We start from the raw sequence: 23666 nt of genomic DNA, 5'->3' as shown, positions 1-23666 counted from the left end.
AATCAGCAGGGGATCAAATACTTTTTTCCCTCACTGTATGTATGTTGAACTTATTTCGCACCATACGCACTGTACGTAGCTAACCGTACTAATTGGCGGTGCACATGCATTGTATACCCGTACACATACACCTGTACCAGCTGTATACACCAAAACATAGGCCTGTACAGACATACACACAGAGTACACCTGTACACACACCTACAAACACACACACGCAGTGCACAGCTGTACACACACACCCATGAGTACTCACCGCGCTCTCCCTCTCGGGCGGCGAGTGCGCCGTGTTTCCGGTGTAGCGTCCGCTGCTGGTACCAGCTCCGCCCAAGTAGGATGAGGATCCAATGGCCGAGCCCTTGAGGCCATCGCTCTCGTCGTCGTCCCTGGAGGTGCCGTGCCGCGTCACTTCCGCACCTGCCCGGCGAGCCCCCACCACCGACAGCCCTCCCAGGTCCCGGCTCAGGTGCAGCTCCGTCTGGCTGGTGGAGCGGCGCCGTGCAAGCGCCTGCGTCGACGAGAATGCATTGCTGCTGCTGCTGCTGCCGAGGCCGCTGCCGAGGCTGCTGCTGCCGTACGCGGAGGAGAGTCCGGCCGAGCTCTTGAACGACGAGTAGGAGCCGCACGCGCCGCCCGCGCCGTACGAAGTCGAGTACGCGCCACTGCTGCCGCCGCTGTAGCCCCCATTGAGCCCAGATGGGGAGTAGTAGCCACTGCCGATGCCGCTACTACCGCCACCGATTCCACCGTAGCCCGGAGATCGGAATGGCAGGCGGCTGAGGCTCTCGCTGCGCCGGCTCAGGTCGTGGAGGTGCGAGTCGGTGAAGCGTGAGCTGCTCCTCCCCATGCGTTCCTCCGCGCCCGAGTTTGAGCGCAGGCGTGAGCCGCTGCCTCCACCGATGCCGCCGTAATCGGGGCCACTGGCGGTTGCATAGCGGTAGTCACTAGAGTAGGTGTGCGTCGTCACCAGGGGAAGCCCGTACGACCGTCGCCCGTTGCATACCGGCTCGGTGAGGTAGGACCGCGTGTGCGAAGAGCTATGCCACGCCATTCCGGCGGTGGGCGGTAAGCGCCACGGCACAGAGTGGCTGGCCCAGCACAGTAGGAGCCCGCTCAATGCACCAGCGCCTCTGCCAGGGAACTCGCGCTCTGCCCACAGAGGAGGAGACAAGGAGACACGGGTGGTGAGAGGGAGACGGCCGAGACACCGGCATCGCTCGCAACAACGAATGTCCCAGGTGGCCAAATAAGAATGTCCCAGGTGGCCATCGCATCTGTGACGACCAAACAGGTAAAACTTGAATGCGTGGATTCACAATATTATGCCGATGATGGTAGACTTGTTTTTATCTGCTTCCAGACTATATGATATTCTATCAGAAATGACGCCACATAGGTAGAATTGCTGATCGGCCGTTCCTTCTCGGAAACAATTAAACATTCAAGACAAAAAACAACCTGCCAACAAACTGCACACGTTTGTGTGGCGTGATGACTCTGTCAGCGTGCGCCAATACAAACGGAAATTCACACGCATGCCACAGCACGCCCAAGAATACGATTACCACCCCAAGCTCTCCCTCCAATCCCTCTGCATCTACTCCCTGCCGCCCACGCCCTTGCAGGGATGCTGCTGTTATCATTGCAAAACAGACATGCAAACAACCCCTGCACATGAGGGTGAAACATTGATAAAGCATTGCATTGCCCATCACTTATTAGTGTCGAATGTTTAATTTGTAACAGAGAATATGCCTCATTCTCCAAAATCTCAATCCAATCCTGGTACAGCACGTAACTGTGAAATCATTTCAAAAGAGATCCAATACATACACATGCATATATATTTTTCCTCAATAGAAGTATTGTCACAATGCTCATGGGCCTGACTTCATGTGCGATTGTGCTCGTGAGCCTACGCTGACATGCGCGACACCTTCCACAGCACGTGCCCTTCACAAACGCACGCCTCATACTTACCCGTGTCCTCGAGTGTCACCGCAGGGCCTGTGCCTAAATGCAGCCAGGAAATTCTGGCACAATTTGCACAAGTAAATACGACGTGCGATAATCGTTGAAAGAATAATTATTCGAGAAACTTCCAAGTCCATCACCAATTTATTTTCCCTTGTGAATAATTGCACGGTTGCAGGGCGGCATGTGCATTTAGACAAACAATTATATAGCATGCAGCGTTGTGTCTTAATAGCATGCAGCCGCCATGCAAGTTGCACACCACATGGGTTTGCAATGGGCCCAACTCAGAGTGCCACAAAATGTCTCGTGCAAACAGACGGGTTAGACGAGTGTGAGCTCACCCTGGCGCGCTCAATAAATTCCTAACCACGCTAAAAAGTACAGCTTTGGAAACAAGGCACACAGGCAAGCCGACCAGCGCAAACACACACATACACCTACGGCACTGAGTGAGAATTTAGCCTACGGATTGGCATTTGGAATGGGCTGGTATATGACGATATGGCAAATCGGCACCAAACATGCATAAAGGCACTTTTTTAGAACATGTTACCTTCAAGCAACACGAATAAATGTACTCTTTGTTTTTTTCGGTAAAGTCACGTAGAAATAATAAAAAACCAAAGAGTAATTCCTGCAGTCACGAAAGCACCTAATCAAGTACAAATAAATCTGATGGGAAACAGCAGTGAACATGGGCTGCACAGGTTTTATACCGGAACTTTGAATTAAAATTCGGCCACAGCCACTCATGGAGGATGTTGTATGGAGAGGAGGACCGATGCTCGTTAGAGTGGCATCAGCAGGAGATCGCATTGACTCCACTTTAAAAAAACTTCACACAATGGTCTTTCATAATATAAGTTATTTTGGGTTAGATCGTGTAAATATAAGTGTGTCGTTAAACCCACCACCAAATATGGCTGTCGCCTGATGAAGCTAGTTGTAATTACTGGTGAAACGTCGTACACAGATTGTAAATGTTGTGGATTTGCTCTCCAACACACCTGTGTGCTGTACTAGTAACGAATTGGCATGTTCTGTTTACGTGACAAACCTTACTAATTGCATGTGTCAGGTGGTGGAGGGTTTAAGGATATATTTATATATTTAGGCAATCTAACCCAAAAAACCTGTATTATGGATGATATTGGTCGCGAAAGCCTACGTGTTAAGCAGTTTTCTTATTTTCTCATAGGCGTCCAACAGCAATCGCCTTCCATGACTAATCTAACAACCTTGCAAATGTAACTCAAGCACCCTGCTGTAAACCAAAGACATTCTGATGCTGCTGCTACTGCTGTTGTTGGCGACTGATGTTACTCGTCATCCTTAACCACCCACATACCTTACTCAGTGGTTCAAACAGCACGCCGACGCACTTTAGGCTGCACTGCCCTTGTCTCCGCGTGTGCATACGTGCATGTGTCTGAGCTCAGCTGCACTGTAAAACTTGAGAGCGGTGCTCGCTCGTGGGGGTCTGAGTGATGGCATTAACGGAATTTGCACTTCTGACGTCATGAGTTTGGCTCGGTCAATGTGGAACCCCTGCATTTAAATGTGTATTATACAGTGAAGGAAAAAAGTATTTGATCCCCTGCTGATTTTGTACGTTTGCCCACTGACAAAGAAATGATCAGTCTATAATTTTAATGGTAGGTTTATTTGAACAGTGAGAGACAGAATAACAACAACAAAATCCAGAAAAAAGCATGTCAAAAATGTTATAAATTGATTGGCATTTTAATGAGGGAAATAAGTATTTGACACCTCTGCAAAACGAAAGATTTCTGGCTCCCAGGTGTCTTTTATACAGGTAACGAGCTGAGATTAGGAGCACACTCTTAAAGGGAGTGCTCTTAATCTCAGCTTGTTACCTGTATAAAAGACACCTGTCTACATAAGCAATCAATCAATCAGATTCCAAACTCTCCACCATGGCCAAGACCAAAGAGCTCTCCAAGGATGTCAGGGACAAGATTGTAGACCTACACAAGGCTGGAATGGGCTACAAGACCATTGCCAAGCAGCTTGGTGAGAAGGTGATAACAGTTGGTGCGATTATTCGCAAATGGAAGAAACACAAAAGAACTGTCAATCTCCCTCGGCCTGGGCCTCCATGCAAGATCTCACCTCGTGGAGTTGCAATGATCATGAGAACGGTGAGAAATCAACCCAGAACTACACGGGAGGATCTTGTCAATGATCACAAGACAGCTGGGACCATAGTCACAAAGAAAACAATTGGTAACACACTACGCCGTGAAGGACTGAAATCCTGCAGCGCCCGCAAGGTCCCCCTGCTCAAGAAAGCACATATACATGCCCGTCTGAAGTTTGCCAATGAACATCTGAATGATTCAGAGGACAACTGGGTGAAAGTGTTGTGGTCAGATGAGACCAAAATTTAGCTCTTTGGCATCAACTCAACTCGCCGTGTTTGGAGGAGGAGGAATGCTGCCTATGACCCCAAGAACACCATCCCCACCGTCAAATATGGAGGTGGAAACATTATGCTTTGGGGGTGTTTGCTAAGGGGACAGGACAACTTCACCGCATCAAAGGGACGATGGACGGGGCCATATACCGTCAAATCTTGGGTGAGAACCTACTTCCCTCAGCCAGGGCATTGAAAATGGGTCGTTGATGGGTATTCCAGCATGACAATGACCCAAAACACACAGCCAAGGCAACAAAGGAGTGGCTCAAGAAGAAGCACATTAAGGTCCTGGAGTGGCCTAGACATTCTCCAGACCTTAATCCCATAGAAAATCTGTGGAGGGAGCTGAAGGTTCGAGTTGCCAAACGTCAGCCTCGAAACCTTAATGACTTGGAGAAGATCTGCAAAGAGGAGTGGGACAAAATCCCTCCTGAGATGTGTGCAAACCTGGTGGCCAACTACAAGAAACGTCTGACCTCTGTGATTGCCAACAAGGGTTTTGCCACCAAATACTAAGTCATGTTTTGCAGAGGGGTCAAATACTTATTTCCCTCATTAAAATGCAAATCAATTTATAACATTATTGACATGCGTTTTTTCTGGATTTTCGTGTTGTTATTCTGTCTCTCACTGTTAAAATAAACCTACCATTAAAATTATAGACCGATCATTTATTTGTCAGTGGGCAAATGTACAAAATCATCAGGGAATCAAATACTTTTTTCCCTCACTGTAATTAGTGTAAGGGAGTCCACAGCCCTTCCCACTGTTAGTTAAAATCTCAGGCATGAGTTGAGTTTTATCCTTGAGGTCGATAAAATTAGTATCACTATGCCTACCCTAGAAATGTGGAATTTACACTACTAGTTCGGGGATGTAACAAGAGACAAACACCACCCACTTAAAGTGTAACATGTCCATGAAATGCACTCTCATGCTCAGCAGTGAACAGTACTCAAAGCTAACCATGCCTTAAAGCTCTATTACCTAATTTCCCAAATGCAAAGATATTGCTTGAGCATGTAACAAGATTCATTACTAGTCACATATTTTCACTGTTGTGCGCACAACGCAATGTGTTAATATTAAAAAAAAACACACACTGCTTCAATGAGCAATATAATTATCACCTGAACAATGTCATTTCATATTTTTTTAGTGCGATCCACAGTATAGATTCAAACAGTTATTAATATTATTACAACGGTGTGATACAATGAAAAACATTTTGAGGGATGTCACCGGTGGTTGTCATATGGAGATGCTAGCCTTTGCCGTGGAATTGTGGAATTTACACCACTGGTTAAGGGTTGCCAAAAGAGATTAGCATTATGAAGTGCTTACTTAAATAAACTAAGTTGACACTATGCCTCATTCGAACATCTGTCCTTCCATATAATTATTATTTTTTAAACATTCTATCATCCTCTGGGCCTTCTGGAGTGTATAATTTCAGCAACATTAGTTAAACACAAGAAAACTTTGGACCAGTTTTTACATGCAATGTCTTATCAAAGGAGACCGGCTTGCTTGAACTCACAGCCAGGATGAATGTATGCTCCTTTTATTATTTTAATGAATGCATTTAGGATTCAATAAATGAAAAATAATAACTAAGCCACATTGTATGAATTTAATCCAATCAGACAGCTAACAACAGAACTAACTCGTGTGACGTGAATGCAGTAAACAGACAATGGCTGGCTGTGCACGAGAAGTAATTCTGTTTTCAAAAAGGGAAGTTACTCATCTTACACCAAAAACAAATAGGGCGGTTTAAATTTGAACACACTGAAAATACCTCACGAATATTTTATCAATAGAAAGTATATAACAGGCTAACCTACTTGTAGGACTTTTCAAGTTTCAATAAGATTTGGTTTAGCCAGCTGAGAACTCAAAGAGACCAGGATAGTCCCATTTTCACCACATATTGTGATCTAACGCATCGCCACTAGGCCTGCAAGTGAAGGCAGGTGTATGTGCATGGGTGATGCGAGCAGGCAGCCTGCATATGGAAGATTACTGGTAGGGTTCTTGAACAATAACCGGTTAACCAGTCACCATTTTCATATTTCTAAGGTCTGGAACTGGTAACCGAGTCAAGTGAAACGTTAGTCAGGAGTGCTGATTGGCATACGTGACCATACAAACTGCATGGCGTGTGCGAAAACTAGTTAAGGTGCAGTCCTGTAATTGCTTGCTCATGCCACTGCTGACAGAAGGGCCTCCACTACAGGAAGTTCTTTAGGGTATTTGGTCCACTCTTCTATGTTGAACAGACGTGTTGGAAGAGGTGGGCATACCCACACGCGATCCTGCCCATTGATTAACTGTTGTGCACCCATTTATACTGCTAGGATGATGACAGAAGTGGTTGGGGTTTTAAGAAACTTGCCCGTTGATTCCACTCGCACACCAAAAGATAGAATCGAACCGGTAAACTCTGAATTGAAGTCCAGTGTGCGAACCATTACGCCACTGTGACAGCTCCCTCCATTTCTCGGTTAAAAAGCTTAACAAGTTATGTTTATTGCTCTGGACATTTCCATGTGTGCAGCAAACCAGTAAACGTTTTTTTCAATGCAGTTACAGGTGATGCAAAAAATATATTTTAATGACCCTAATTACCGGTGAGACTCTTCTCCGCCCTGCCACACCCACACAAACTGTGCCTCTCTATCATGCTATGCGCATGACCCATGTACACCATACCCCAGTGACGACATGTGTGTATTAGTTTCATTAGATTGTGATGTGGTGGACAATGCAGGCTCGAGACTCATAATTGCTCTATGATTTCCAACAGCTGGCCAGGTGGCTCAGTGGTAGCGTGAGCAGCACACAATCGGGAGGTTGCGAGTTCAAATCACGGTTGGGTGTGAACTTTGCACATCATCCCTCCTAGGTCAGGAAAAAGAGTATACTTTGTTAGGGTTAAGTCAAGTGATTGTTGTGGTTAACCTTGCCCCTACCATGGGAACATGTAATTTTTACCACTGGCTTAGAGCTGTATACAGGAGATGCTGGGACGCTGGTGGCTTTGTATAGATGTTCAACTTCTTTCGCACCATACGTAATCAACCATGCTAATGAAAACTAACTGAACACAAAAAGCAGTTCTAAAGAAATTCGTTTTCAATGTAGAGGCAGACCCCGGGTTACAGAAGGATTAGGTTCCTGAGAACAATCTGTAACCTGAATTTTCCATATGTCGGAAATTAAACAATTTTTCCCCAAAATCAAGATAAAAACCCATAGCCAAAAATAGTTGTGTCTCCCCTACCGTTTTCTCTCAGCACTGTATCGCGCTGTTATCCGTTTTCTATCGCTAACTGTATCGCATCACTGTACATATATGCTCTGCACATTTTAATATTAATTGTTAACAAAAAGCAGTCAGTTTAACACGCAGGCTTTCGCGACCAATATCACCCATAATACAGGTTTTTGTTGGGGTTAGATCGTGTAAATATATAAATGTGTCGCTAAATCGAGCTGTCGCCTGATGAAGCTTGTTTTAATTACTGCCGAAACGTCGTAATCAGATTGTAAATGTTGTGGCTTGGCTCTCCAAAACACCGGTGTGCTGTACTAGTAACGAATTGGCATGTTCTGTTTACGTGACAAACCTTACTAATTGGCTGTCGGGTTTAATGACATATTTACGCGATCTAACCACCCAAAAAAACCTGTATTATGGAGAAAGCAGTCACTTCCTATTGTTCGTTTACCTGCATTAGGCTAGGCCTAGACTTTATACTCACACATATGCACACATAGACAAAGGTTGAGTAGGCTTGTCCACAAACACATACAAATACACAGACCATACAGTAAATAACTCACGAAATAAACTTAAAATGAAGAAAGCTAGCAATAGAAATATGGGGGAAAAAAGTTAGAAGCATAGAAAACAATTACGTAACGCTACAAAAGGAAAATAATTACGTAACGCTACAAAAATGATATTTACCTTAATCCTAATGAAACAAGGGCTCGGTGAAAGCGGCGTATACATCCGCATCCTCACCTCGGTGCACTATTTGCACTTACATAACTAACGCAAACATTTCCGCAAATTTCATTTATTTTTTAACACATTTTATGGGAGCATTTCCATAAGTCGGATTTCTCTAAGTCGGGTCTTCCATAACCCGGGGACTGCCTGTAGATTTAAAGTGCACAGCTCCAGTGGCTTCCTAATGTCACAAGGAAGAGCATTCCAGACGGCTGTAGAAGCACAATTCAAAGCATTGCGATGCGGTAACCGTCTGTTCGATGGCTAACCAAAAGCCGCGACGAGGGTGGCCGGCTTGGTTTACGCTCCTAGACGAGATCAGCAAGGTATTGTGGTTCATTTGCTGTTTTCTTCGGATGCTCCAGGTTCCTCCCACATGCATAATCACACTCATTAAGGGAGTTGAACAAACATCCCACGAAAGGACCACGGAACTTGGGCAATCGTTCGTGCCAGTTCTAGCTGCCTTCCTTCTCACTTGTGATCTGTGATTGCCCGTGTGAAAAATATGCACGTCACCAATTCTACAGCGTTTTGAGATGCAATGTGCATGAACAACGCTTTATAAAAAAAAAACTCCACACGTTCATCAAAAACAATGTGGCCTTAAAGGAAAAGTATATAATAGGTGACCTTTTGGGCAAAGTCCTTTCTTCAGAGCACATACACTGAGAGGCCAGACAGATAGTGGATGCGAGTTGGAGACTTTACAATATGGAGCCTGATAAGAATTTCGAATGTTTTAAAGCATATGAATATCTAACTATTAGTAGCGAGAGTAACAGAGTAGGAAATCACTTTGACTTTGCATCACATTTCGCAAAACTTAGATATTGAACAGCCTAGCCCTAGTCTTCAGCAAGCCTACACACATCTTATAAACGTACGCACCTACTTACTGACAAACTGTGGGGAAACTTGGGCAATGTGGTGATAGCTTTGAGCGTGCACCTTTAATTTCAGTGTACACCGTGATTTTCTGGGTGCACTTTGAGTTTTGACATAACCATTACTGGGTGCCAATTGAGTTTCTTACATTCCTGGGTACCCTCATTGGATGCATTCCTGGATACATCTTGAGTTTCTGGCTTCGTTGACTGCGCACTGTTTTAACAATTAGCGCGGGGAGGAGAGGCAAGGATGATGATGAGAGTGCGACTCGTGCTCATATCAAAGAGCCTCAACGTGAAATTACAAGAGGTGCAGCACGCACACAGTCGTCGGCCTGGCCATCCTAGCAGTCTTACACTGCTCCCTCCTATCAAGTTACACAGCTAAATATAACCGGTCCTGTAATCTACCGGCTTTGGGAACGCAATGTCGCGCTCACACTACACGCTATCTCCATATTTGCCAGTGCTCACACTACTCAAGTTTCTGATCCATCGTCTTTGGTGAGGCCAGAGTTGTAGAGAACGGGACACACAGTGAGCTAAGCGTCAGTGTGAAGTGACCGCGGTGTTATGGAACCACAGCCATGACTGATGCCGGTGGCAACAATCAGAGAGGCGGTGCCGAACTGCTTTGACTAATGGATTTCTGTAATCGTGACCTCACGGCTCAGTTCTTCGTCATCAGGAAACAATGCAGATTGGTAACAGCTTAAAATACACACATAGACAGTACTTAGTCACGGGGCACAGTGGCCCTTGCTGACAATTGCACTAAATCAGTGACAATGTTACATTTAGAAATTAAAAAGACGAGTAAAAATGTATCAACTATGTGCAATATGTGGATCATACACCCCCACTCAACAAAATAAAAAATCCGGCAATACACCTCCCTCACATCTGATACTCCAAAACAAGCCTATTCTTTACACATCCAATCAGCCACACGGTTTTCTAAGAGAGCATCATTCGGCAAGAATTGGTTCAACAGAAATAAACTCTGGACCTGTTTCAACATTCAGTGTCTCAATAGCAGAGCCACGCTTGCTTCAACCAATGTTAGTGATTTACAGATATTCATGAAGATGGATCCTAACCATTAGTGTGGTAGTGAAGTAATAAAATACATGGAAGGTTATTTTACAAGGAATGTTAGATTAAATACACATTATTTTGACTGTTTGCTTCTCAATACTAGTGGTGCAGGGACGAAGGGGCAATGGGAACTGTGATTCTTTGAGATGAAGTTCTCTGGTGCAAGTAGGCTAGGGATCAATGCGACCTCATAATGAAGAGCCCCAGGACCAACGTTTCCTGGCAACTGGGGTCCTGAACAGGGCTGCCTGAGAGGAATTTGTAAACTAAAGGCACCTGTCACGCTTCATCTTCTTACTGATCGTCAGCGGTTGCTAATTCCATCCCGGGTGCTGCCAACACGAAAACAGCCCTGCCAGTAAAATCATGGCAGCCTCTCTCATATGTCCCAGCCTCGGACACCCACTCTCAAAAGACAAGGCCCACAGACCCCTAAACTGAGCAACTGAGACCTATAAACCCAGTAAAGGAGGATCTGAGACTCCAAGGCCATACAAACATGATACCTACACCAAGATGCCAAGACCCCTAAATACAGACCTCAAAGACTCAAGATTCTGAGGTTCCAAGACATAGAAAACCAGACCCCAAAACTCATAAACCTAGACCCCTGCAAACAGACTCCGAGCCCCCTTAAATCCCTAAGCCAATACCCAGAGACATAAATACCCCTTGACCAGAAATTGCTCAAACCAGACCCGACCCTGGGACTATTAAACCGAAATCCTAAGACTCTCAGGCACCTTATCAGCAAAATCCAAAACTTCAGACCCCTGAATCCATATTTTCAGTCACCTCAGCTCGGACCACACAACTTGGATAGCTAGACCCCAAATGCTATGAGACCTTCATACACACAATCCCAGACCCCCAGATACTGGGTCTTCAAACAAGACAGTGACACAGGAATGATGTTTTAATACCATCCCTTCCCGTCAGAATGTCCCATCCCCATCATGTGACCTTGACATTTCCATCCCATCCTGTGATCTTCTCTGAGTACACATGCAGGCATCAGAACAGCACAAATTACTGAAACACAAAATAACTATGAGGGTCATTGGACAATGCTAATCATTATTTTGTGTTGTGTTACATAGTCTTGGTTTAGACTGAGATCCATATCTAACAGAGAAGGTATATAAACATGTGGCACTTCTCCAGCACTGGTTTAAGCAAGCCTGACTGCTGATAAGACACTGAATGTCAAAGTCAGTCCATAGGTTGCTATGCTAAAGCATGCTGCTGAAAAAAATAACTCCCAGAAGGCTCTATGGCCAATGGGGTGTGTAATTACTTTTATTAATCATGATGCTAAAGTTATGGGAAGGAGACATTTTTGGGTTATTTATTTCGTAAATTATTGAAAGACAAAACATTCATTTTGATGACATTTAAAGTAAAATTAAGGGACTGTGTTGGCAGTGGTGGACAGTAGAAGCAGGCCATCAGAACATTCCTGATGAGCACTGCCTTACAAAAGAAAATGTGACAGGCTAACGATGCGGGCAGTATACTTCTTCCGAGCACAGAGAGCATTGATTAAACAAAGGGGCTAACTTACATTTGGAGTTTACACCGTAAAATGTCTGTCGCAGAGAGACAATATACCTTTAGGAGTAAATCAATAGTTTTGAATTGACATGATCAGCGTTCCCTTGCGAGCGGCTCTATGATATGGTGATTTATCCTGCACGGTATCCATGCCAAAGCCTGCGCCCTCCCCACTGAACCCAACACCATAACCAGTAGAATTTTTTTTCGCGCCTCCCAAACAAAAGGTTGGGGAACCGCTGACCTGCGCCCCCGAGCCCAGACCCCGGCGGTTGCTCCCCTTGGGCCGAGCTCTGCCTCGAGAGGGGCCCCGCGACGCCGCAGTCCGAGACGACGCGCCGCCTCCACAAATCGTGTCGCGCATACGCACACCTCGTGACCGCGCGCGACCAATGGCGTCCGGCCGTTGGCCCTGAGATGACCGTTACTTCCCCAATAACAAACATGAACAACAGACACAACACACCTCATACAACACACACGCATCACCACAACACACGCATCACCACACAACACACACCCCACACACAACACACACGCATCACCACAACACACACGCTTCACAACAGCACACATCCCACACACAGCACACACGCATCACAACACACACCCCACACAACACTCACGCAACAAAATAACACACACCCCACACCAATACACACAACACACACAATACTTAGACCACATACACAACACACACATTTACACAACACACACAACGCACACACTACGCTACTTAAGAATTCCCTCGTCTCCTTCCCCAAGCTCTTACAATAACCTTTCTCAATAAAAAAAACGTGTTATACTCGTATCTATTACAACGTTGACAGTGCTGTTTGTTGCCGGTCGCTTGACGTTCTGCATCTTTGGGTCGGTGTCCTTAGCAGCTTTGTTTTCAAATGCAGCGGCTACGCAAGGACGGTAGGGAGCAACACGGGACCGAGGGTTCGCGGGGCCATCACGCAGCGCAGAGACGTCTCCTGCACAGCACCGCACACACTGGGACCCCTATCTCCCGTCGTTGTCTCTTTCCCCCGAGCGATTCCAGGAACAACCTGGCTCATTTCAAGTAGCGTGTGTTTAACGCTTGTCTGTCACAACTTTGACGGCGCTGTTTGTTGCTGGCCGCAAGGCGTTTATAACTTTGGGGCCTGTGCTCAGCAACTGTGTTCAAGGAAAAAAAACCCACCACCAGAAGAAGATCGCGGACCACACACACACACGAGCGTACCTCGCCAATCCGCCCGGGGCGACTCAGCGTCTCGCTTGGACCGGGGGCGGCGTGGCGGCTTGACCCATGCCGCAGAGACGGCGAGGAGACGAAGCGGGGGAGACGAAGCGGGGAGACGAAGCGGGGCCCGCTCTCTCCCTCTCCTCTCACCGCCGGTGACGTCAGCCGCACCACGTGAGCTCGGCGTCCGTCGCCGCGGCAACGGAAAGCGGAGACGTCACGCGCCAGGCGCACGTGGTGTTACCCCTGCGCGGGGGAGGGCAGAGGAGCGATGCTCACAACAACGACCAGAGCGTCGGGCGGTTAAAACGCAGAACGTTAATACATCTGCCAGACATTTCAATCAGTCAACCCATGGCACCTGGGTCTGTTTCGTGACGTACTGCCAGCCGGCCTTCGACACTTTACGTGTCCTCAAAGTGCACCGAGCATGGTGCAAACGCCATGGGGACGTCAGTGGTGAACTGTGCTTCTTGTTATATTATATTCTTAGCTCTTTCGGTAAAGTCACGTTGAAGGGAAACAATAAAATAATAAAATATATAAAACAATAAAAATTATCACGTTTTCGACCATAACACAAACGGTCGTCATCAGGTGTGTCGGTTTGCATAAATTTATTTATTTTTAAACCGTGTATTTATTTATTTAAAAACCGTCAGCGCCACGCGCACGGATTTGGCAGTTTATTTAGAAGGGCGAGTCCATCTATGTTCTGAAAAGAGGAGGGGGGAGACGAAAAATTAATGTATGCTGTCTGAAAGCCACTGTAAGCGTGAACAATCAATTAAGACCTGAAATGGTTTATCAAATCTTTCCAATGATTGCTAAGCCAGAATCCATCTTCTCGGTTGAAATTGTCTCTGTGCTTGTATATGTGGATAGCCTCATGAACGAATCTCTCATGGTAGCCAGATGGCTTACAAAGAACCTCTGTCTTGGAGAAGTCAATGTCATGTGAGCCTACTGAATTATAACAGTGATCTGCCACGGCCGAGGTGTTGGTCCTACCGTGTTTAAGGTCTGCTTTGTGTTCACGAATGCGGTCCGAGACATGGCGTTTGGTTTCTCCAATGTAACTACTACCACAGAGGCAACTTAGTTTGTAGACACCAGGGTACTGTATGTCCGGAATCACATCTTTTAATAAATACGCCGTTTAAAAATAAATAAATTAATGCGAACCGACACACCTGATGACGACCGTTTGTGTTTTGGTCGAAACGTCGTGAGAATTTTTATTGTTTCATATATATTTTATTATTTTATTGTTTCCCTTCAACGTGACTTTACCGAAAGAGCTAAGAATATGAATTACTGCAGTCACGAAAGCTTTAAATCAAAATGTGCTTCTTGTTGTTGCACGGGGGAGGAAGAGGTGTTTGTCCGCGGAAGGAGAGCCCAACTGAACCTGACTCCCTGATACCCTTCAGCAAAAAATTCCAGTCCAGGTGCATCAGAAGCGAAGGTGCAGAGATCGCCCACATGGAACTGTGCGAGTCGGAGAGAGAATTTGCTTTTAAATGTAAACTCGCCGAGTTCACATTTACAACAAATTTCTCTCTCCGACTCGCACTCTCCTGCTCGCTCCTTCATTAAAATTAGCTGCCCCGCACATCTCTAAACCTTTATAAACAGCCTGCCTCAGCAGATTCCCCCTCTTTTTCACCTGAAGACGGTTGCTTGTGTTCCGATCGAAACGTCTTGATCTATTATTATTTTCTACCTACATGATTTTAGTGCATATATCACCCCCCAGGGGTCGGTGGACTTGGCTCTTCTCTGCATCCCCAGAACGTAGCTCAAGTTCATGGGGCAATCTGTGGGCCTTCGCTTCTGTTGCACCTGGACCATGGAACACTCCCCCGATGGGTGTCAGGAAGTCCGGTTCGGTTGGGATCACGAAGTCATTCCTCCTGTACATTGCATATATCCACGTGCAACTCTCGATGGCAAAACACTGCCCATGGCATGCAAATTGGAGCTTGGCAGAAAGGACTTGCCCCTGAAGCCCATGGGAAAGAACTGACGCAAAACAATGAGGGATGCAGGTTCGAGTTTGTGTGCAAGTTGTGAGGTTTACCAAAAGCACTGTGCTACGATTTCATCTTCAACGAGCACACTGGAAGCAGGCCACCAATCCACAGCTTGCCCTACAGTCACTTGCAACAGTGGGCTGGAACATTCGAAGATGGATAGCTGTCGCCAAAGCTTGTACACTTGCTCCAATTCCAGAGTCGTGCAAGGATATTGTCTCACGTGGATGCACAAAGTGATGCACATCGATTGATTTGCACCGGAGCTTGCAAGTTTGGCAGACAGTGTCAGCATTTGTAGGAGCAAATTTGGAAGAAAGAATACCTGCTGTTATGTGAAGAAAGTGTTCTACAAGTTGGATATGTTTGAATCGGAAGTGCCTTGTGACTCGACATAACTATTTGGAGTTAACCAGTCATGACAGGGGATGCATATACATGTCAGTTGCGTTTTGTGAGTTAAATTTATATGAACACAAATCAAGGATGCGCAATATGTATGTGTTACATAATTTCCCGTAACTATTTTCCATTGCAATGTTCTTCGTAATAATTTACACCCATATAATTTTAACATAGCCATATTCTATGGCCAGTGTGTTTGTAAGCATCAAAAACATGTTCGAGGACGCAACCATCATGCCATGTTAGCACCACTCACTTTTAGAACTATCTTGTTTCCTGGTTTCTGCTCCCTTCCATGGCCTTTTTAATGTCCTGTCCTAATTTAAGATCTGCACTTCTTGCACGCGTGGTTTGCGACCCCCACGCTAGTTGGTGTCATTTCTGTATTACCTACTGCCAGTGTTACTTGAATGGTGCATAGATCGAATGTTATTTTCATAGATTGTATGTTATTCGCTGCTGTAACTTCATTTTTTCGCCAAGGTCTTTCGCGGATCATTCTTGTAAACCAGCTTAAAGATTTGAACGCTGCAACTGTCCCGCAGTGACGGCAGGGGACAGTCGTGCTCTGTGGTTTTCGTGAGAACCCTCGCATCCCGTCTCCTATATCGATAACACTAAACGATTAACCCACCCAGCATTCGAATATTTTACGACTGAAAATCAGAGTTCAAAAATCTTTGTTTTGTCTCAATCTCTCGGTCTGCAATGTTTGTATTGTCACTGTCATCTGTGCTCTGTCTAGTTTGATATAGCCACACATTTATTTTCCCTGAGTTGCTTACTTTTCATATACAGTACTTCGCACTCCTATCTTTATGTATTGTTTGTCATTCTTGGTTCTTTCGGTAAAGTCACGTAGAAGGGAAACAAGAATATGAATCCCTGCAGTCACGAAAGCTTAAAATCAAAAAGTATTGTTTGTTGTAACTTTCTGACCCGACCCTTCTGGACATCTATGAACAAGAGGTTCATAGCTCATCGGATTTTTTTCCAGGATAAATAAAGATTCTGATTTGGATTTCGTGTATTGTATATGTGGTGCCACCGCAACGGAGCCGCTCCGTCGGGGCCGTACCCACCGCCGTGACGCCGCCACCAAGGAGCGACGGCACCGACGCTACTCGCCCCTCACTGCCCCCCACATGAACGCACGCATACCCCACATAGAGCCCGAGGGGAAGTCACCTGGCCGGCAGGTTTTCGTCCAGAAGCCCCTAATGGGATCAAGCTTCATGGTTTCCTACGGCCAGGGAATTGGACGACCTACCCCCGAGGTTGACGTGCACCGCGGCGCCGTGACTTGGGATTGTAATTGCATGGTCACGGCAGGAGCTGTAGAGCCACCGCGGGTAGAAACACGCACACGCAACACGGGTCAGTAGGCTGGTAGAGGGAGGAGCAGAAAGCGGACGTCGAGGGGACCACTGCGGTGACGTCACCAGAGCTAGGATCCGAATATCAAAAGAGCGGGAAAATCCGGGCCCCTGATTGGACGGGAGACGAAGGGAGCGAAACAGCGGGGCGCCTTTGTTGTGGGTACGATAAAAGGAGGGTGATTTAGGCAGTGAGGCAGTCGTGCTCTTAAAGGGATCGAGGTCAGCCGGGTGTTGGAGCCAGCCGTTCGAGTCGTCCGTGTGACGAGTTTCAACGCAGCCAGGCCCAATTCCCCACGGAGACGACGCACAGGCGCGCCCTCCCACGACTTCTTGCGCATGGAGTAGGATCAGAGGTAAGTGCGGGAGAGGTGTACTTGGGCTAAATAACAACGGGAGAATAAGGGAGCACCCAGCCGGATAGGTTACGAGGGATAGGTTAGGATTAAGTCCCGGTTAACCGAGGGATAGACTAGCGTCTGCTGACCCACATTGGCACTCTGAGCTACGTTGGATTTGTTGCAGAGAATAAATCGTCAGGAGAGTTTAAACCGTGTCGTGTGGTCTCTGTGAGCACGGAAAGGAGGGTGGAGTGTCGTGGGTCGGGTCGCCGGGGCGCACGGTAATTACATCCAACCGTTTGGTAGAGCGCCTGGTGTTCGCGTACACGCGCGGCTGTTTAAACGGCCTTTAAATCGGGGCGGAGTTACCTCCTCCAATCGGCGGCGCGCGCACGGTGGACGTCCCTGCCCTCTGACCCCCGACCCCGAGTCCCGTGCGTGGGCGCTCGGTGCGGCCGCGGAGCTGCGCGTCGGCGCGCTGTATCCCTTCATTTACGCACGAGACGGGGTTTCACTCCACGGGCGCGCTCACCGCAGCACGTCCGCCCCTGAGCCCGCGTAGCGCGTCGTAAGCGTAATACGGTCAGTTCCACCAATTAAATCATGAATACGCGGGGGGCAGCAGTAAAGTTGGGGGTACAGGGGAGCGCGGAATTGGGGGGCGGTAGCCCGCACCCGACAGAGCAGTCGGGGAGTAGTAGCTCGATAATGACGGAGGAGTCGGGGGACAGCGGCCCCGACATATAGTTTTTTCATCGAACTAATTTCACCAGAGTTGGTTAATCCAGCCTGACGCTCTAATGAGACAATGCATGCTTGTGTTGAACCAATGATGCTGAAGAGAATCACTCCCAGAAGATTGTGTTGTTGATGGGATGTGTAAAAAACACTTTGTTACGTACAGGGACAGATATTATGCATGTTGTCTGCGCATTTATTTTTTGCCAGATTTGTTGATTAAGCGAGCGCATTATTCGGATACACAACTCATCAAGTGGAGGGTCGTGAAATGAATCTCCCTTAATTAGGCGCTTTCGTGACTGCAGGAATTACTCTTTGGTTTTTTCGGTAAAGTCACAGAAATAATAAAAATATATATAATAGCATACGACGTTTCGATCGCAACACAAGCAATCATCAGGTAGAGGAAACATAACCGCAGACAGACCTTAAGTAGGGAGAATTAACACAGATATACCAAGGGATACAGAGAGACGGAACATCACTAAATCAAACAGGGTTTAGCAAAATTTGGAAACTATATAAAGCAACACAAACGGTCGGTTAAAACACAATTAACGCATGGTTTGGTTGAATACGCTGTTTCAGAGATTGTTAAATTGTAAGTTAAGTGTGAAATTTAAGATAGTGATAGAATACTTACCGTAGAGAGACCTTTGGGGGGGAGACACGCGCACAGTTAAGGGGTAAAGTAAATCTGTCAGGCACCGGGCGCAGCAGCGCACACTTAGAGGTCCCCAGGCACACCATAGGTAGAGACAACACAGCGACACAGAAACACAAAGAATAGCATACGACGTAGACACACCAGCAGAGAAACACAAAGACAACAGAATTCATACCTTCCCGTAAAGGTGGTTCGAACTTGATTAGGTGCTTTCGTGACTGCAGGAATTACTCTTTGTTTTTTTCGGTAAAGTCACGTAGAAATAATAAAAAATCATAAAAAATTATATAAACGTCATTTTACTTATATATGTATATATAAATTAAATGTGGATATGTAAAAACTCATATATACTTCCGATAACTTTGGCTATATGTGTATCACTCTTTTTTTCGGTAAAGTCACGTAGGTGTGTTGTCTCTGCTTGTGTATCTGCCTTGGTGTCTGTGCTTGGATTTGTTTCTCTGTGCTGTCTCTGCCTGTGTGTAGGTCTTGGTGCTTCCGAATGTTTGCTGCCGTGCTCCACTTTGCTCTATGCATACCTCATGCTAGGATGTCCCATTGTCTCTCAGCCTTGCCTTCTCGTGCTGGTGTGTCCCGTTGTCTCTCAGCCTTGCCTTCTCTGCCTGTTTGGGGCGACTTCGCTGTGTGCTTGTGCCTGTGCTGGTCCGCTCTGCTTGGGTGTCTGTGTGTGTGTGCTGTATGTGTCTTGGGTTTCATGCTTAACTTGCAATTTAGCGATCTTTGAGGTGGTGTGATCAACCAGGCTATGCGTTAGTTGTGTTTTGACCGACCGTCTGTGTTGCTTTGTGTGGTTTCCGGGTTCTGCTGAGCTCTGTCTGTTTGGTATGCTTCTCTCTCTGTGTCCCCTATTGTGTCGGTGTTGGTACCCCCTACTTGTTTGTCTGTGTGTACATCTGGGGTTGTGTGTTTCCCCTCTCTCGTGGGTTTGGCTCTTCTGTGCCTGATGATGGCTGCTTGTGTTGCAACCGAAACGTCGTGCGCTATTATGTTATTTTATTTCTTATTTATACGTGACTTTACCGAAAAAAAAACAAAGATTAATTCCTGCAGTCACGAAAGCTTCGAACCAAGTATGTCTGATTGGTTCTTACCAAACTGTGGCTACGATCCACTTCACCTCGTCTGACCCCAACCGTTATGTACACATGTAACGCTGCACTGCCCCTTTGATACCTGGTGGCAATGCAGGTTACCGAACAGTGCGTAGTTAACGCCTCTACAAATACATTAAAAACAACGGTGAGTAGCCAGTGGATGTGTGAGCGGCCATCCTATATGCATCCAGGACTCCGGGAATGTGTAAGTCCCAATCGAGTCATCATTTAACTCATTCATCCTGCTGCTCTATTTAAGACCGGGAGCAAGTGGGGGCTTTACCATTCTGGCGAATTGCCCGATGATGCTGGATGTAATTACCAGCGAAACGTCGTACTCAAACTGTAAATGTTGTGGATTCACTCTTCAACACACCGGTGGGCTAAAGTAGTGAACTATTTGTCTTTTGTCAACGTGACACTTTTTTGCTGATTGGCCGTGTCAGGTAGTGGAGGGTTACGACACATTTATAAATAACGCGATATAACCCAAAAACCTTTATTATGAATAATATTGGTCGCGAAAGCCTACGTGTTAAATATACAAGTGTCCGCGATAACAATGCATCGCACGCCGTGCCTTTGCTAGAGCCAGCATTGTTCCGTGATATTCACGGTGTTGCCACATAAGTGATGTCCGCGATGTGAGTACATTGCACGCTGTGCCCCTCTAGGGCTGGCACCATAGTAACATCCGCGATGTCACTACATCTTTAACAAAATGGAAATGCTTTCTAAACATGAAACTAAAAGAGGCTTTACCTCGCAGGTGTCCCCCGGGTGCGGTTGCTGGCATCAACATCATCATATTTTTTTAGGTCGTCGGTGGCAAAACCTACATCTAATTAGGTGATGGGACTCGGATGTATGTTGGTTGAACTTATTTCGCTAATCGGAGATCCGGAGAAATCTAACGAATTTCATTGAGATAAGTGAGTTGGTAATAGCATATCAGACACCTTCCCATGCAATGGGAGAAGATGCTGCACATGTGTCTGGTGTGCGGAATGAGGCCAGACAATGGATAGCAGGCCACTTCGTATTTAAACTGAATACCGGTCAGCTGGCAGGACTGAATGAAGGCCTCTCCTATTTTCATTGTATTTATTTTAGTTGAATAGTTGTACCTCACATTTTATTTCTCAGACTTCGCCTCAGCAACGTATGGCAGTTACACTCCTTTCATTCGGATGGTAATTGGACACAATAATAAATATTCCCACAATGCAATGTACCAGTAATATGGTTTAATTTTACTATACATTAGTTTGTTTAGAAATGTGTTTTTTTATTATTTAAGGGTGTTTTTTCTTTGTCAATAACTATTCTTATGCCTATCTAAAAAAAATGGTCATATGATCGTCCATTGGCGCGGGATACACGGCCGGGTGGAGAGTGGGTGGAGGGGAGCTTGACGTTGTCACAGACATCCCCAGCGCACAATTTCTCGCCCGCACTCCAGCCAGCAAAATTTGTTATCATTTAGTCTAATTCTGATCAGGCCAGATGTTGTAAATGACAGTCTCCAACCCTTGTTAACTCCATCTCTCTGGCTTCTCTAGTCATGTGATATGAAGGGTCATTGTCTGAAACGTCGCCTATTTATATATTATTTTCAGGCAATATTATTGACGAATGTATTCCAACTATTCATTATTTTGTTAAGTGAGATGGTGAGTGGGGGGATGAGTGAGTGAGTGAAAAGAGTGAATCAATTATTGAGTTATACGGTGAATGAGTAAGTTGGTGAATGAGTGAATGATTTGATTGTGAAAATGAGTGGCAATTGAGTGAATCGGTATTGAAATCCGCAAGACAAAGACAAATATCTCCCGTATAGCCTAAACATACGTTTGGGCAGGTGCTGTTAGTGAGCACCTATGAAGGCTGGCACGGCACACAAGGGGGTGGGTGGCCAGAACCATGCCCAACCGCCTTTACACATCACACCAGGTACTCATTTGAGGTTGAATTCACCTAAGAGAGGCCCAGGGAGGTTCCGGTAAAAGTCACTGGTGTTGACCGTGGCCGGGAATCAAACCCTGGTAGGCGGTTCGTTGCGCAGCGCGCGAACCATGACGCCACCGCTCGCACAGACTCACACACAGTCACAATACCAAGAGGGACTGGAAAATGTGCGAGAGACAGACAAAGAAGGGAGAGAAGAGAGAGTAGCTTGGATGGATGAGAGAAGAGTGGGTGGAGAGGAGAGAGTGGATGGATGAGAGAGTGGGGAACGGTGGTCACCGGAGGAGCCGCGGGGACGGAGAGCAACGCGGCCTCCTGAATACAAATGCCGCACCCTGGAATCTGCAAATCGCATTTCCCACGGAGCAATTTGATTCCCCGGTCCGCTAATCTGATGCCATTTAAATTCACTGGCCGCGTGCGCGGCGCGGTCCGAGCTGTATTGATGACTCCACGGGGGAACCGCGCAGTCCCCATTCCCATTATCACCACAATCCCCGCAACCCACCGGCCCCCACAACTCCCCTACCCCGCCCCTCACCCCACAGCCCCCAGTATCCGAGCTCATGCTTCTCCTCAGCTCCGCCCTAGGTTCCATCACGACTGAATCATCAGCATCATCAGCAGCAACATATAGGGCCGTCCATAGATGGGTGCGGGTCCCGCGAAAAATCTCACTGTGCCCCCCCTCCCGATACCTTCAAATTAACCGAAAGTATTACATCTGACACCGTGACATCGAAGCGCGCCCCCCCCCCCCCCCAAACGCAGGGCCCGGGGCCGTTGCCCAGATTCGCCGTGCCCTAGCGACAGCTTCGACAACATCAACACAATGAGCAATAGCAGCAACAGAACAATCAACAATAACAGCAACAGCAAGAACAATCAGCAGCAGCAATATCACCATCGTCAATATCCCCACGCTGATACGCCGCGTGTAATTGTGTAAATGTATTCCTGGTCGCACATGTGTTTTTTTTTCCGTAAGGAACAGTGGCGCAGTGGTTAAATCAAGAAAACCCTGGGCCGGTTAGACGTTACATTGTTTTGTATCGAACCCATATCTAAGAAATTATGCACTCTCAGAAGGTCGTGTGGCCGTTGGGATACGTAAAAGTTATTTTATTTTTCATGTGCGCACACAAATGTGGTCGAGATGTGTATTGGCTGCTCATTTATATTCCAAAAGAGTGAGTCAGGCTTGCCATCCGCGTCTCTCCGCTCTGAAGGACCACAGCCTGTCATGTCTGCCTACGCTATAGCTACTGCTGTAACGCAGTATTGTTACATGCGACAGATGGTTATTTATTTGTGATTGCGCACAGCTACCAACGCAGTTACGTTTCTAAAGCTCCATTGTGACATCGAGGAGACTGGCGTCGCTGCGGGTCTGCGCTCTGATTGCACTGCACTTTGAAACCGTTTGTGGACGCTGCACGTGGGAAGAGGGACCACACGCTGGGGTCTCAACTGAAGGTATTCGTTTGTTATACAAAACAGGTTGGCCCCAAATTCCAGTTTTTTCGCGAATGGCCTTTTCCGTCAATTCTACCTTTTTCCGGCCTCAAACGAGATTTAAAAAAAAAAGTTTTTAGCCGTCGAATACATTTTCCAAATGTATTTTTACTCAAACGAGGCAAAAAACATATCTGTTAGATGTAGGTACGAGATCGACGTAACTCTGTAATACACAACATCAGTCGCGACAGCATCATTGCCATCACAACACCCAGCACCATAACTAACATCCGTTTCTTCATAGTCATCAGTGAGCGTTAGAGCGATGTGTGTGGTTTGACGCTG

The 23666-nt window shown here is 46.4% G+C and overlaps 1 protein-coding gene and 1 long non-coding RNA gene across 6 annotated transcripts in view; one reads left to right on the top strand and one right to left on the bottom strand.

The window, feature by feature from the left end:
* LOC116937330 (ubiquitin carboxyl-terminal hydrolase 2-like) overlaps positions 1-13449 on the bottom strand; it is a 56788-nt gene extending 43339 nt beyond the window's left edge. For 2 of the 4 annotated variants that reach the window (XM_032944391.2, XM_032944392.2), the window contains exons 1-2: positions 12225-13202; positions 257-1149 (exon numbers count right to left, since the gene is read on the bottom strand). In XM_032944391.2, the coding sequence (XP_032800282.2) occupies positions 257-1149; positions 12225-12426 (1095 nt within the window). In that variant the 5' untranslated portion in view covers positions 12427-13202. The other 2 variants (XM_032944393.2, XM_032944390.2) reach the window with 2 other exon arrangements.
* A 2613-nt stretch (positions 13450-16062) lies between these two features.
* The window catches only part of LOC142929650 (uncharacterized), a 95327-nt gene continuing 87723 nt past the window's right edge, over positions 16063-23666 (top strand). Inside the window, exon 1 of one of the 2 annotated variants that reach the window (XR_012945841.1) lies at positions 16063-23339. This is a non-coding gene — a long non-coding RNA (uncharacterized LOC142929650). The remainder of the gene's footprint in view (positions 23340-23666) is intronic. The other variant, XR_012945842.1, reaches the window with a different exon arrangement.

The sequence above is a fragment of the Petromyzon marinus genome, chromosome 32 (assembly GCF_048934315.1).
Source record: "Petromyzon marinus isolate PM22_M1 ecotype Great Lakes invasive population chromosome 32, UKy_Petmar_22M1.pri1.0, whole genome shotgun sequence".
NCBI classification, from domain to species: domain Eukaryota; kingdom Metazoa; phylum Chordata; class Hyperoartia; order Petromyzontiformes; family Petromyzontidae; genus Petromyzon; species Petromyzon marinus.
Note: the sequence above shows the minus strand (reverse complement) of the source record. Positions and strands in the feature narration are given on the sequence as shown.